The sequence below is a fragment of the Cucurbita maxima genome, unplaced genomic scaffold, assembly GCF_002738345.1.
Source record: "Cucurbita maxima cultivar Rimu unplaced genomic scaffold, Cmax_1.0 Cma_Scf00003, whole genome shotgun sequence".
Taxonomy (NCBI): domain Eukaryota; kingdom Viridiplantae; phylum Streptophyta; class Magnoliopsida; order Cucurbitales; family Cucurbitaceae; genus Cucurbita; species Cucurbita maxima.
In genome coordinates this window covers 4927334-4942693 of record NW_019272019.1, presented here as the reverse complement: position 1 = coordinate 4942693, position 15360 = coordinate 4927334, and the positions used below count along the sequence as shown (strand labels likewise).

The 15360-nt window shown below is 34.9% G+C and overlaps 3 protein-coding genes and 1 long non-coding RNA gene across 6 annotated transcripts; 2 read left to right on the top strand and 2 right to left on the bottom strand.

The window, feature by feature from the left end:
• Positions 1-1410: 1410 nt before the first annotated feature.
• LOC111476636 lies at positions 1411-4018 on the bottom strand. Its single transcript, XM_023120401.1, has 3 exons — positions 3749-4018; positions 2042-3145; positions 1411-1940 (listed from the first exon to the last, which is right to left on the bottom strand). Exons 2-3 carry the CDS (start codon positions 3049-3051, stop codon positions 1811-1813), a joined length of 1140 nt encoding a protein of 379 aa, XP_022976169.1. The 5' UTR covers positions 3052-3145; positions 3749-4018; the 3' UTR covers positions 1411-1810.
• Positions 4019-6006: 1988 nt separating this feature from the next.
• On the top strand, positions 6007-11428 carry LOC111476676. The gene is made up of 5 exons (XM_023120453.1): positions 6007-6164; positions 7157-7208; positions 7444-7599; positions 9665-9744; positions 11060-11428. Exons 1-4 carry the CDS (start codon positions 6059-6061, stop codon positions 9672-9674), a joined length of 324 nt encoding a protein of 107 aa, XP_022976221.1. The 5' UTR covers positions 6007-6058; the 3' UTR covers positions 9675-9744; positions 11060-11428.
• Positions 7521-14767, bottom strand: LOC111476617 (potassium channel KAT3-like). The gene is made up of 13 exons (XM_023120373.1): positions 14559-14767; positions 13939-14154; positions 13328-13489; positions 13107-13164; positions 12691-13008; positions 12210-12449; positions 11884-11982; positions 11768-11800; positions 10433-10618; positions 10170-10247; positions 8955-9021; positions 8263-8409; positions 7521-7855 (listed from the first exon to the last, which is right to left on the bottom strand). The coding sequence occupies exons 1-13, from the start codon at positions 14741-14743 to the stop codon at positions 7752-7754; spliced, it is 1893 nt and encodes a 630-aa protein (XP_022976141.1). The 5' UTR covers positions 14744-14767; the 3' UTR covers positions 7521-7751.
• On the top strand, positions 12195-15264 carry LOC111476679. Of its 3 annotated transcripts, none has more exons than XR_002717145.1 (7): positions 12195-12310; positions 12405-12452; positions 12964-13074; positions 13311-13485; positions 13840-14227; positions 14600-14832; positions 15112-15264. It is a non-coding gene; the product is annotated as an uncharacterized LOC111476679 (long non-coding RNA). The 3 variants fall into 3 exon arrangements; XR_002717144.1 differs by having other exon boundaries at positions 13364-13485; positions 13875-14227; positions 15112-15263; XR_002717143.1 differs by having other exon boundaries at positions 13875-14227; positions 15112-15263.
• The last annotated feature ends 96 nt before the right edge of the window (positions 15265-15360 follow it).

Genomic DNA, 15360 nt, shown 5'->3' with positions numbered 1-15360 from the left:
ACCTTCTCACTTTCTTCTTTCCCCTCTTCCATGTTTCCACTCCACAAACAATCTCTTTCCTTCCCAATTAAAGTTTTGCTTCATCATTTTTGCTTTTCCACCTTCAACCATGATTGGGGATGTTCCCCTTTCTTTAGGTCCAAAGTAACCCGGGTTTGATACTCGAAACACGTTCTTGTTGCGGTTCGAGGGTCAGGATCGACGTACTTAGTAGTTTCCACGAAAGTTGCATCGATATTCTTAATTTTAATATGCTTTTCTTAATGACCGACGATAAAAATATAGTCAAAATATTAAAATCAACTTGAAATTTAAAGGGGAGAAAAAGCAAGCAAAAGTGTAAAAAATTAATAAAGCCATTTGGATTTAGCAATAATTTAATATTTAAAAAAAAAGTGAATAAAACAACCATGAAAATCCTATAACAGACGTTTTGGAATTTTCTATTGGAGGTAATCAAGGGATTATTTGCAGGAATTAAAAAATAAAGCCCCTAATAAAATATTGTGAAGAGAATATAATTAAAAAAAAAAAAAAAAAAAAAAAAAGTGGTTTCCTTTTCATTTTCATTATTTTTCTTACCTTACAAAAAGGGAATGGCAAAAATCAACAGTAAAATGAAAAACATAGAGAAAACAAGAAAGCACCTCAGAAAGAGACAACACCATCCATCAAAAGAAAAAAATATATATATGAAAAAGAAATATACCCAAAGCCCATGGATTTTCAAAAATGGGGACTCGTTTGAAACAATTTTCAAAAAAGTGCTTTTTAAGTGAATTATGATTTTTCCCTCTTTATTTGAGTATTACTCTTAATGGGTTTTTCTTTTTCTAAAACCCCATCTAAGTGTTTTTGAAATTTTCTAAATATATATATATATTTTTTTACTAAATTATAATAAAAACATCATGAAAGTTATGAAAAGAAAAGTAGGTTGAAAGTCTCAAACTAGTTATGGGTAGATCTCAAGTTTGAATCTATCCCTTTTTTTTTTAATTAAAAATGAAAAAGTACATGGGTAAACCCTATATTTAATTATATATATAAATTTAGTTTGTAAAATTATTAAGAAAATCCTATTGATTGGAGCTTACTCTTGATTTCCGAGAAAAGTAGGTAAAAAAAAGGCTCGAAAATCCCTCCATTACCCCAAAATGAAAGAAAAATGAAAGAGGTAATCTCGTAGTTCTTGTTCTAAAATTTTAAAAAGTGTCTAATCAAATCTATTCTTAAAACGATAAGTTCCAAGTTTAGCAAGTAGAAGGCCTAAAATTTTAAGAAACTTGATGGTGCCATTATAGAAGGAAAGAAGAAGAAAGGCAGTTTTGGAAAAAATGGAAAAATATGAATGATTGTTTGCACTAAATTCTTTTCTAATTTTCAGAGAAGATATGATCCACCAAGGTGACCAACTATTTGGAAGAGTATTCTATTTGCGGTTTAATTTGGAGGGAAAAGAAATATGATGCTCGGTGCTTCAAAGTCTTTTATCATATCTGGCCATTAAAAAGATACAAAGCCAGAAAATTAGAATATGGGGGAGCCATAAAAGCAGAGGCTTCTACCCTTTGAACCCTTCTACAAGGCCATACTAGCTTGGCTTGACAATAAAATTGCCAAATTTATGTGAATTTCAGAAGAAAAAAAAGATGAAAAACACACCCTGACAGTGAAATGCAAATCAAACAAATGCATCATCAATGTACAGGATCATCCATGGCTGCCATAACAACAGCTCTTCTGTTAACAGACGACCGAACAGAGCATTTGTCGATTGGCACTGTGGCCGTGGAGGACACCAACCTGTTTATTCAAAAATGGTGCCATCTCTGGATGTTGAAGAATGTTCGAAGATTTCGCAGACAGGCTTCTCGAATTCTTCTTCATTCACAATCTCCTGATGGCGACAGTCAGCGCTGCAAAACGCTTTCTCGCCCCTATCGAAACAAAGGGTGTTTAGTTTTTTTGTGAAACAAAACATTCGACAATGTTTCAAGCAGAGATAATGAAGCCACTGCATAATGTGGTTGTGACAAACCTGTATATGTATATGTCTTTCCCACTTTCAAGTTTTTTGTTGCAAAAGTAACAAAAACTCAGAAAATCAATCGGTTGACATGGAGAAGGATTGTCCAGGCTGCTTCTAACTGAGAGAGGAGATCCTATCTCATTCATCTCATTCTTCTTCAAGTTGTTCAAATCATTAGAGTGACATTCTAAAATGCAGTCACCAAAAATGTGAGTGGATTTTGGATTGGCACCATGGGATATTACACGAGTATAATCCTCGGAGAGCTCGATCTGGCTTGCAGAAAGAGACTCTACAAACCCAGAAACAGGTAGCGTTACAGATGCTAAGGTTGAAACATCTGCAGACAAAACTTTGTCATGAGGCTCAGAATCACCATTTGTCATCACTTTCTTCACAAATGGATTTGTAGAATGGAAGAAGCTGCGACCTTTTACACCACGAGATGCAGAGACGAACCGGGTCGAGTCCAATGAACACGCCTCACTCTTCTTTGAAGGCTTGAATTCTAATGGTTCTCCAATTTCAAAGAAAACCTCTGAGCTACGACCACGTAGTGATTTGAACTGCAATGGTAGAAAGTTGGGACAATTTTTAGGCAAAGATCTAGGACCTACCTGGGGAAAAACTGGATCAATTTGAAGATTTGGGGTCTGAGTCTTGGTTCTAACTTGGGGTCCAAAAATGATGTTCTTACTCTCAGATGATCCAAGAGGTTTAGCAGATAGGTTATTATCATCATCAAGAGAATCAATAATGCCTAATCCTACTTTACTACAATCCCAGCTCCTTCTATGGCCGCCATAGGATGATTTAGGGGATCCTATTGAGTTGCTAAGATTTGAAAACACCCTAAGTTCTAAAGGAGAGGTGGGACTTTTGACTGAATCATGATCTGAAGCTACTTTGAAATTTAAGCCAACAAAGAGACCAGGGACACTGAAAAAAGGGCTGCCTTTGGATTTGTGCCCCAACACAGCAGACTGAACAGGACACAACTCAGAACCAGAGTCAGCCATTGTTGTAGCTGATTCAAAAGTCGAACTGATCTCTCTGTGAAGCAATCTTCAAACACTGCAAATGCTGGACTCTGGCAATCGCCAAGCTTGTTTCCTGTAAACAAACTGAGACATTTCATTGGAAGAAGAAGAAGAAGAAGAAGAAGAAGAAGAAGAAGAGATTGAATGGAAAATTAACCAAACTAAAGAACAGACAGAATGATGATAAAGGAAACAATCGTCTCAATCATGTTTTTCCAAAAAAAGAAGAATCCAAGGAAAATAATATACAAACAAAATTGGTTAGAAAATTTGTTGGACGCACCAGCAGTTACAATTTAGCGTTGGAAACAGAAGAGGTATCCGATAATGAGGCATAAAATGGAAAAATAGACACAACTCTGTGAATCAAAGGGAGAAACGTTTCTAGACAGTTCATTAATCTGCGGAAAGATCCAGTGAAAATCAAGTATCCAATGAGAGCGTTCTAACAGTCCAAAATCGATGAAATGATCCAAAAACGGAGATCAAAACAACGAACAAATCATCAAAAGCTCAAATGAACAAGCAGTAACAGCGATAACTGAAGTACAACGATCGCAGAAATCTCATTACAAAAAAGAAAAGATCAAGAACATCAACAAAAAAACTCCGAAATGCATCAAAACAAACGAAAACAACGCCATAGAAGAAGGAAGGAAGGAAGGGCAAAGCTAACCTCCTTTCCTTCGCTGCGGAAGAAAAAAGACACAAAAAAAATGCCGAAACAAGAACAAGAAGAAATTGAAAGTATGAATGGGTATGACTGAAACTTGCTCTGCAATCTCTCTTTCTCTCTCAGTGATGCCTCAAAATCAGCGAAGGCAGCTCAGTCACAAGCATTCCCACTTTCTCTCTCTAGAAAAATGGAAGAAAACAAAAAACCCAACGATTTTCTCTCTCTACAAATACAATGCCATTTGCAGTGAATGGCAGCCACTTTAATTTCGCCCACAGTAATGTCTTTCAATGCATTATTTTACCACTCTTCCAATTTTTATTTTATTAATTATATTTTTTTTAATTTCTTAATTTATTTATTCTCTAAATTTTAAAATATTTTCAAAACTAAATTTGAAAATTAAGAAAATATTACTTTTTTTTAAAAAAAAAAATTTAATAAAAGATTTTATATTTGCACTTTTGGTAAGCTGTGGCGGAGAATGTGGGGAGGACGAAACATCCATTTTAGTAAGGTCCATGACTGTGTGATTGGCCTTTTTTTGCTTATTGACAAATTTGCCCTCATACTAACAGTTTATTACAATTTTACCCTCTTCATCTTCATTTCATGGGCACGTAAATTAGTCCCCTAAATTATACTCTTTTTTTTTTTTTATTGAAATTTTAAATATTATATTTTTAGAGATTAAATTAGTAATTTAATATTAAAAAACATTCTCCCACGTTAATGATTTCCATCGAACATAAACGGCGTCTATTTAACCGTTAACTAATAATTATTGGTCCATTCAGTCCCTATCAAACAAGTTGCCACGTCATACTGTATTAATAAACTTACATAATTTTGTAATTCATTTTTCGGAACTGCCTTGTTTGTCGTTTTGCGTGACTCAGCCTTTCTTCATTCTCGATCTTGAACAGACGTCTGATTCCGACACGTGTCTGTCATATTTGAGGATCCCGATGAAATCCAACGGCTGTAAACGCAAGATTCTTTTACTACTGGACCTGTCTTCTTCGGGCGGTTGATTTATTCACTGCGTGCTTTTTCTGGAAAAAGCTCTGTTCCAGTGGGTCCAGCACTCGTAGGAAACACACGTGTCGAGTTCTGGTGGAACCGTGGAGTTGAAGGGAGAGTTTGTCTGGCAAAGAAGGAGCATTGGAAGAGGAAGGGGTAAAAAAGGAAAAGGGTAATAAAGTAAAAATATTATTCATCAACCTTTGATGATTGAAACTATTTTTATCAAATTATAGATTCAATTTTTTAATTAAAAAAATTTATAAAATACATACTTGAGACTTTTCAAATAATACATATTTTTGGTAGCAAGGTCGAGTGGCAAATCGTAGCATCGAGTGAGGCGTAACTTCTCCGAGTTTTAGCTTCGAGACCCTACAACCAATGTCGAGATGCTATATGTGTAGGTTTGCTTGGCTCGAGTGTAATTCAGTATCAAGTCGTCGGTGGGTTGGTGGGGGGCGTTAATATTGTCCCCTCCTGATTTCCTCATTCGTTCGACTATTTCTTACAACAGAAAATAATGTTATTTCACTTGGTGTGCTCCTGCTTTCCCTTTGTGGTGGGTCTCGTGCTTTACCTGAAGAAGAAAGGTCATCAATTTACTCAACTCGCCCTTTTTAGATAGGATTAATGGAACAACCCTGAACATTAGGAAAGATAAGGGAAGACCACCTAAACGAACCGATTGAAAGGACCTGGCTTATTCGAATCGAAGAATAGTGGCTTCAAGATCAGTGTATCACGAATAGCTTTGTTGCTTGATTGACGGGAGGAGCGTCTCGAAGTATGAGACAAAAGATCAAGCATTTTGGCTTTGCTCTCGAGTTCCACCATAGGTTGGGTTTGAGAGCCCCATTTTTTTTGTGGTCGTATCAAATTTACCGTATGTATATATATATATATCTATATGATACTGACCTTAAACGCTCCTTAAACGCTCTCGAGTTCCACCATAGGTCGGGTTTTCATTTTTTTTTTAGTATAAACATGGCTGATCTTATTAAGGAGTGCATTTAATTACTGATTATATCCACATATAAATAATTATGTTAATGGAATAATAATTTAATATTACATGAACTATTTAGTTTTAAGTTTAGCATATTTTTACGAAAATAATATAATTCGTAATTTTTTAAAAATTAAAATAATTTAAGAATTATTTGAGACGATTTTGTGTAGAATGAAAAATACTATAAATAAAAAAAATTGAACATCAGTTGTATACTTCACCCGCGCAAACGTAACTGGAGCCTTTGTTCTTCTCGTTCCAGTCTCTATACGATGGCAAGTTCCGAATCAAAACCCACTGATCAGCTTATTCCCTTGCCGGAATCTGAGTCATTGTCAGAATCTGAATCTGAAACGCAGCTCTCAGTTCTCCTATTCCGTAAGTTCTTCGCTTCTTTTTTCTCTTTCTCTCTAATGCACACACTCAAAAGGCGCGCAAAAACGCTTTCTCGTAATGAAAATATGCCTGCCTCACGTTGTATGGCGAGATTTTTAGTTAGATTTGTTGTACTTATTGTGAAAAACGGGCACTGTTAATCGTCTACTAGTTGTGCTTAAAGAAGTAAGAAATGCTTTGAGATTGAACTCTAGGTAGGTGATGAAACTTCGACTGGATTGCATTTGATAATGTTCGGCGCAGGTTTGACTGGAAACGCCGATTAGGTTAACTTTCTTCGCTTCTGATACTATATAGAATTGTATAGCACAAAACTGAAATAGATAGAGGTTGTTTGTTTTAGACAAATTATTGAACAAATCGACGGTGTTAGTTGTACTCTCTTAAGACGAGGAGGTATTTGGATTCTTGAACTTAAGAGTCTGCCTTCTACCAAATATATCAAGAGTCTTCCTCCAAATGTTGGCTCTGTTGGCACTTTATTCTTAACACTATTTGAATCGTGAATCGTGTTCAGAAATGGCCAGTCAGTACTCGCGTCTTATGATTCTGCCTCCATTTATATGTGCAGTCCATTTTTATATGATTGTTTTGCTTCGCTCATCCGTTATTTTTAAGTTCTGTAATTCTAGAAGGAGTTTGATTGATTCGCTAGCTTCGAGATGGTTGTACTTGGAGCAAGGTTGCTCCTCGCAAATTTACAGGCTTGTAAATTATACCAGACCAAATGTACTCATGAGATTAGATCTGTTCTGAAGAGAGGCGGTAAATCATAGCCGAACAACGATGAAAACTTCAAAGCCTTAATATCAGTTCGACCAAGACGTGCTTGCTTTCATCACAAAATCATTTTATCGTTTTCTCTTTCCTTCTTTGCATGTTGATGTTTATCACGCCCTGATCTTTGGATCTTTGGATTACTCTGTGTCATCCGATTAGATAATGCTGGTTCTGGTATTTTTATATTTGCGCAGATATATCACAACAGGCCCAAGGGGCTATGGAGAACATGCTTAGAATGATCAGGTTTGTTAATTATGGAGAGTAGCTCGATTACTTTTATTTTTTATGCATGTTTTTTATTTTAAATTTGCAGGAGTTGTTGTAAACTGATAAGCTGTAAGTGGGGAGAGCGAAATATTTTCAATTATGGAGGAGTTCTTCTACTTCTAATGACTCCAAATTAATTGCATAAAACGTCATAATGGTACGTCTAGATTCTCATGCTAACCTTAGTCCTCTTGTTTTCCACTGTTTGCAGTGAAATCGATCAAAATGCTGTTGGTATATTGGAAGACATAGAGAAGTGCAGGGGTTCTGCTCTTGACAGGAAGGGAGTGCTAGAGGAAGAGAAACAACAATTTCAACAAGCTGCTTACACTGTTTTAGACATGCTCAACAACGGAGGGGGAACGCTGTAAGATTTCTCCCAAAATTTCTGCACATTTCTGCCAATACGTATCCCTTTAATATATTTACACTATCACTCATCTCTTGTTTCTTGATAGTTGTAGACCATAAGTCATCGGTTTAGGCCTTATGTAAACCCAGTAGATATTGTTTTTGTCTTCAGACAAAAAATAAATGATCACCCTCTCTTAAAACATTCAAGTCTTCTACTTTAGAGCCATCAGCCATGATAATTGAGCTCCCTCTCTTGCCAAATCTTTTCTCTGCAATACATTGTCAATCAGTTATCTTCTAATTAAAAAATGTCATCTATATTGACATTAAAAAGGTATATAAGGCGTATAAAAAGCCAAGCCCTTTGTATGATTAAGCCAACAACCACGATGATTTGTTCTGTCTGATCCCAAACTCTATTCAATAAATTACACAACCATGATAACTAGGTCTTTAACTGTCTTCTTTATAAGACAGAAAAATCTAGTTATTGACTTAAATTTCTTATTTCACCATCTTCTTCCTATCATATTAAAATCATATGATTAAACCAATAGATTTTTGTACTTTAAGAAGAATAGGTACTTAGCGTTGGATTGTAATTTCTGAAATGTTTCCTGGGATTGTTTAAAATGTATGACGCAAATTATACTTCACACAAATCTAATCATAATACCTGCCAATCCGAAAAGTTCTTCGATCGACTTGGGCAAAAATACCAGTTTTCCCATACCATTGTCATCTTTTGTACTTTCATCTGGATGGTGCTCGTGAATTATCACCCTGATGCGATCTGTATGTGGTGTAGATGCTTCTGGCAATCCTATAACATAATTATGTGAATTGAGCTACGAAATGTGCTTATCCAGGAAAAGTCCAACATTTGAAAATACATGGTATCCAAGTTGCTCGAACAAAAGTAACTCGATTAAGATTAGAACATTTAGGAAGTGTGCTTTGTGCTGAATCAAGTTGATAACACAAACTGCTGACAAAGTTGATTCAATATTTTTTAGATTAAAAGTTAAATTTTTATAGTTTAATCTAAGTTATAGAAAAAGTTATAAATGCTCAACCGCACTCTGTTTTTAAAGAGACGAATGTAAAATATTTTGATAAAGCTAAATATATTTTACTTGAAAAACAAAGTGACAACACAGCTCTTCCACACATAAACATTATGTCCTGATGATTCTAGAATGTGCTTGCATGTTGTTGTAACTTGCCACAGTCCGAGTAGATATATGTTCAGTGAAAAAAATAAATTCCCAAGAAACTATTTATGATTTCTCCATTTTATGCATGCTTTCTAAGATCTAATTAGAAAATAATGTCATAACTGTCAATGTCATTCCACAATTTCCTTACCTTCCATTTTTTGATCTCCATAATAATCTGGTAGTCTCTGATTTTGTGTCTCATTCGGTTCTGTGAACTGCAAAACAACATGCGAGGATCATCATCTAGTTAAGGTTCTTTTTATCGTTCTCGTAAGTGAGTCCTTTTCTCTGGTAGGAAATCATTAAGAGCTAGTTTGTTCAAAGAATATAGGGAAAGAAAGAATATTTGGTATTGTACTGGTAATTTGTTCAAAGCTAATTTGTATCAACGTCTATTTTTTATTCAAGGCATAGGTTTAACTTTCATTGAGAATTTCAGTACAAGTTGCATCATTCAATGCTGCTTGGTCATTCTTTTCTATTTGTATTTTAGACAAAATTAGAATTAGTTTATGAATGAATATTTATTTGGTAACTTACAAAGCTCTTCTATGGTTTACTCTAATGGACTTATTTTCCCTCTTACTTTGAAATGTAAGCCAATAGATAAATAATTTCGAAATTTCCCTTTCAATTTGTTTTTGTCAAATATTCTTGACCAGAGAAGAAATTGAAATTCTCCCTTTATATCTTATGTTATTAACTCATTTTTCAATTTATTACATACTAAGTTTCATAAGTGAATTTATAGAACTAAAAAAAAAAAAACTTTAGCAACATTCATTTTCCAGAAAATGAATCTTATAACTTTGATCTACTTATATCTTATTCTGTAATTTTTCTGCTATATTCTTGCAGGAAAAGTTGACTTTCATCAGTCTTGGGTGGAAAAGTACCAGTTGTCATAATTCTCCTCCCATTTTATTCTCTAGACATGGGTAAGGAGAACACATTAATGCCTAGCCTATTTTCACCATATGCATAAACATTTTGCTTGAATCTTGTTCGCCTATTTCACACTTGCATAGATAATATTTTTGGAAGTCTTTCATTTACAAGCATGAAAATCAGCAAATTGACTAGTTTTAATAAAGAAACTCTTATCCTTTAGATAGCAGTTAACCCGAGTCAACTCGATCCTAAAAAATCATGACTTTGAGATTAATTTTGCTGTAAAGTTTCCTGGTATGTAATAAACACCCGCTTACGTTCTTAGTAATATATTTAGAAGAGATCATTTCTCCTGGATACTTCTCAAAGTTATATTCAAACAACAAGGCTTCTAACGTTCGGCATTGCACTAACTACAAGCTAAGTATGTCCAAATTGTAAACCACTTTATTGAATAGTAAAAGAAGGGTACCTCTGAATTTAGGTCTTCCAGCAACTCTGAAAAGTAGGGTATTTCGTTTTGCTCCTCCTTTTTCATCCCCTTCAAGTGCTGATTGTGCAGCACAAAAATCAGCATAAAAAAATGTGCGTACTAAACACGGGTTTTATTAGGATTATACATGGCAAGTTTATCCAGTTACTATCTTGATGATGGTATCTTTAATCTCAAAGGCTTCTGATATAAAATTTGGTTATCTTGTAATAATTGTATTATAGATCAACTATTTTTCTAACCTCAGTGAAGTTGATGAAAAGGGTTTTTCCATCTTCGTTGTTTGGTTGTAACATTTGCTTAAAATGATGATGACTGATCCTGATGACTTGGGAGAGTCTTCTAGTTCTCACTGTAAATGGCTGTGGGATATTCAACATCACAGCAATTTCCCCTGCCATCTGTGGAGATTCCAGCTTTGACAAAATCTGAAAATCAATTCATGCAAATATATTACGAAAAAGAGTGAAAAAATCAGGTTCATTGGATTTTCCTGTCTTTTCCTGTTGAGGATGGAAATATCTCAACACATGAGTACTGCAGATGCAGCCGCCCTTCCATTTTAAGTATCATTGAATTGCATCATTATTACCCAAATTGTCTTGATTCTACTTAATTGTTAGAGAGCTAACAGATAAATCTTATTTGTTTTGTTTAGAGATTTGGAAGACTAGGAAGACTGCTTAGGTTGGAATGGGGTTATTTCCTAATGCTAGTTTGAGGGGGAAAAAAACAAGTCTTTCAATAAGGATCTTGCATTCCTTTCCAATCTCGATGCTTGAAAAGACATTATATCATAATATGAATTTTCCCTTCCTGACGTCATTCATGACAGTACTTTGTACACTTATGTCAATTTCTTCTTGCAGGAAATTTTCTCGAGCATGAAGTGTGGGTTTCAAAGTCTTACTTGAGCTTGAAGAATCAACTTGCAAAGATAGTTGGGTGCTATGATATATGAATGAATGGGATATTATCTTCTGTTGGATGGTGCATACAATACACTATTTTTGTTCAGTCTATAATCACTACAGGACAGATCTCATCCTATCCTCTTCTGTTGTCTTACTTCAGTTCTTGGTTTATTGAAATTCAAGATGTGCACTGCTTGTACTGTCTGAATATCCATCAATTGCCAAACAGATTATCACTTCTAGGCAACATAAGTTTTCTTAAAGATACTGACAATCCAATTAGATACTTATTTAAAAAAAATATAATTTTGTGCTTTGATTTCAGGGATCTTGGTTGCTGGGCCAAAGCTCTCTTTCGTCACTCTGGATCTTCTAACCATTTAAATTCTTTTGCCACCAATTTTACTGGAGTTTGATTTTCGTTATAACTGCTTAGAAATACATTACTTGAATAGACTAGGGTCTGTTATATAAATTATACAACTGTTTCTTTGAGTTCGTTTTAAGTACTTAGAATTTTATCATAATTACTTCATTGTCTAACTTTACCCTGTCAGCATTTGTAATTTGGTCGTGAATATTTAAAATTTCTTGCATTATATAATGTAATGCATAGAAATAGGCAATAACCTTTTAACACAACAATGAACTGCTCTACGTTACCTGTTCAGTTCCAGTCTTGTACACGATCACATCCTGCATTTTTATAAATGTAGTTTAGATTAGATTTGATTCCAAGAGAACATGGAATGCAGATGAAAAAACACAAGATTACTTACCACTGATCCAGACACCAAAATGTAGAAATCTGTTGGTATCTCGTTTTGTATTATAATGTCAACTTTAGGTGGAAAGTACTCGGCTTTCATCTCAGACACCTGCACAAATATGTATTAGGCCAACAGGAGAACTGAGAATAGCAATAAATTTAGCTTGGTTAGTTTCCAGATATTCTTCTGTTAAATGGTGAAGGTAAATGCTCCAAAGTTCTACTTTTTTGTACTTCATGCTGCATGACTTGGTAGTCTATTTGACGACTCTTTTTTTTTTTTTTTTTTTTTTTTGTGAAATCGTCATCTCTTGAACAGGGAAAAAGTTCTCTTACCAATTGGGCGATTAAGTCGTAAGATAGATCCTTGAATAAGTATGCATTCTCAACTGTATGACGGAAAAGGTGCTGGGCAATACTGGTTCTGATTGCTTTAGGTAAATCCTCCAACACCTCTTCTTGCTTCAACTCTGCTGTCTTGAACTTGAGCTGCATGTGCGCCAACATTTGATCTTTCAAGCTTTCTGGCAGTCTATTCTTGCTTCCATAACGCAATATCTCATTTATGGAATCCCTCTGGTAAGTGACAATACAATTAGTTTATTATAAAGTGTAAAATTATGTTTTCTATTGACACTATGCTTTGTTTTGTAAACCATTGATTATTACCAAACATAGACATAGTTACAGGGTAAGATTCGCGCAGTAGCATTTTCTTCGTTACATTGCCAGTAGACATATAACAAATACTATGCTTTCTATGTTAGACTGGTTCCTGTAACTTAGATTGAGTGCATGGAGAAAAAGGATGAATTACCATGATAAATGTTCGGATAGCACTGTGAACGATGAGATTTGTCATGTTTCCTATCAAATAAGATGTGAGGCCGATGTTGAATAACATGTAGCAGATGCTAAAAATCTTCTCCCCTAGATTAACTGCATGCAAGTCCCCATAACCAACGGTAGCAAGTGTGACAATTGACCAATATATTGAATAGGTGTAGCCAAGCCAGATACTTCTGCTTTTAAAATCTTCTACTTCAATTCCAATCCATGTATTTTCTGCATCTTTATGATGAATTGCCAGCCAGTAGTAGAAACAACCAGCTGAATGAACTGCCAACAGTGTAACCTGTCATTGGAGAACAACCCAAAGATACTTATACTTAAGCAGTGGTCTGAGAGTAGAATGTTACAAGTAAGTTTGTTATCCCCACAAAGAAGTCTTACACAAATTAGTTTGACGAGTCTTGTTAAAAAGTAACTGAAGCGTATGTCTTTCTCGAGCCTGGATTTGAGGCAATTTGTCAGTTAGATTAGTTCTGAGCTGAACATTCCAAGTCCTTTTAATTTCATATGTAAGTAGTATGAAAATGCATTTTTAATTTTTGAAATCTTTACTATCAAATAATCTACTTCCATTATAAATTGAAGTGCAAGCAACATGTTACCTTGAGAAAAGTTCACTAACACGCCTTAGTCGCCAGAACCGAAGTAAGTTGAGGAAACCGAAGACCTCATTGCGGTTCATCTTTCCAGTGAAAATTCTGTATATTACCTGAAATGGAAGAGTGGAGGCTACGTCCATGGGGAACCACAGGCTTGTAAGGTAACTGCAGCAACACATAATTTTCTATTAATCTAATAGCTGTTCTGAAATTTGCTTCAGTAATTCATTTCACACTGCAAATAGTTAGCTCTAACCATTCACCCATGTCATATTTGTATATATATATTTTCTACCGATTACAATTTACAACCTATTAAATTCAAGTTGTCATGATAAATCTTAGATCAATCTCTTGACCGTTTATTGTATTAAAAACAAATTCTTTTTTCTTCATCAGAAAAGTAATACATATTGTTTTAATGCCTTCTAGTTACAACTTCTACATGTGTGCAGCTGTCGTCTTGTGCTAAATTGTCATTTATTGTATAACTGTACTGTTTCCCCTTCCTTCAGCTCTTGAAACAACTTTTGAAAATTTCAATTTTCAGAAGAAGTAGATGGAAGAAGAAACCCAAACCAAAACATTACTTGGAATGGGCAAAATGAACATACCGTACAGCAATCTTCTTATGATCATCAACGAGGAGATAAGTGGATTTATCCAGATAAGCCACGAAGAAGGTCAAGACAATATCAAGGGCAAAGAATGCATCCACCACCAAATCAACGGGTAAAAGAGACCCAGTTGCCACTTTCTTGAAGGCAAGCTCAAAGGGAGATACCCACGCTGAGTACACCACTAGCACTACCAGGAAAGTTTGCCACCACCTGCATTGCATCATCGTTCATATTCCAAAATGCCCAACCAAAGTGGTCCGCTCCTTTCTCTCGCCAAAAGCAAGTAAGACAAATTCTTGCTTTTGACTAGTTTTCCACATTATAATTATTCATATATCAATACTTATAAAAAAAAAAAAATTAAAAAAAAAAAATCATTTATACTGTATGTGTTCTTTCATTTACAGCTAATGAAATTCATCCTCATATATGGCAAGAAAAAAAATATATTTTCAATACTGAATATCATGGATCACCGACCTATCACACAACCGGTAGGATCAAATTTATTAGCAGAGAAACTAAGCACTAAGATATGAAAGTACTTATGGTGTGTTAAATTTAAACTATATTGTCTCTTAGAATTGCATCTACAAGTTTTTGAATTGACTCACCGATATCTTCTATCATACGGAACTATAATGAACTTGTTCAGGTTTGAGTATCCATCGGTCACAACAGTTCCAAACGCCGGCAAAAGGCTGCTGGAAACCGACGTCAAGTTCTTTATTTCGCCACTTGAGTGCCGCCGGAACAGCAAAGGTAACGGCGACCTTGTTTCGGACATTGGTGTCGTCATTGTGTTTCAGCCTCTGCAAATTCTAATGACCCAGAAACAAGACGGTCACTTTTCATGCATGCCTGAGACTTTTTATGCACACAAAAGAGGTAACTTCTACGCGAACCCCGTGAGTTCAACTTAATATATATTAATTAAAGGGGAAGGTGGCAATGAGCATTCGTTGAATTGGTGTAAATAAATTTAAAAAAGATCATTTCGTGACTGTTATACATAAAAGATAAGATTTATTTTAGTGATCCATGTTGACTTGCATTATTCTATGAATCGATCCCATGCTCAAGAGATGATGTCTCATAATTACTCTAATAATTGCGATTTTTATATGTAATATGCGTGTATTATGAAGAGTTGACTCTTAATTTCAGGACTTCAACAGGGGAAAGGACTTCAAGGAAGGCTTTGTGGATCTCTTTTACCATCATTAAACATATGGTTAGTTTCTTGCTTCTTTGAATGAACGAGGTTCTCCTATGCATTATATATATATATATATATATATATACATATATCTTAACCTTAGGTAAATTGGAAGCTTAACTGTGGAAGTAAAAGGCGAATCTGAGGTCAGAATACGATACTAGTGAATAAATCCTTATGAATTTGTGAACTTAATT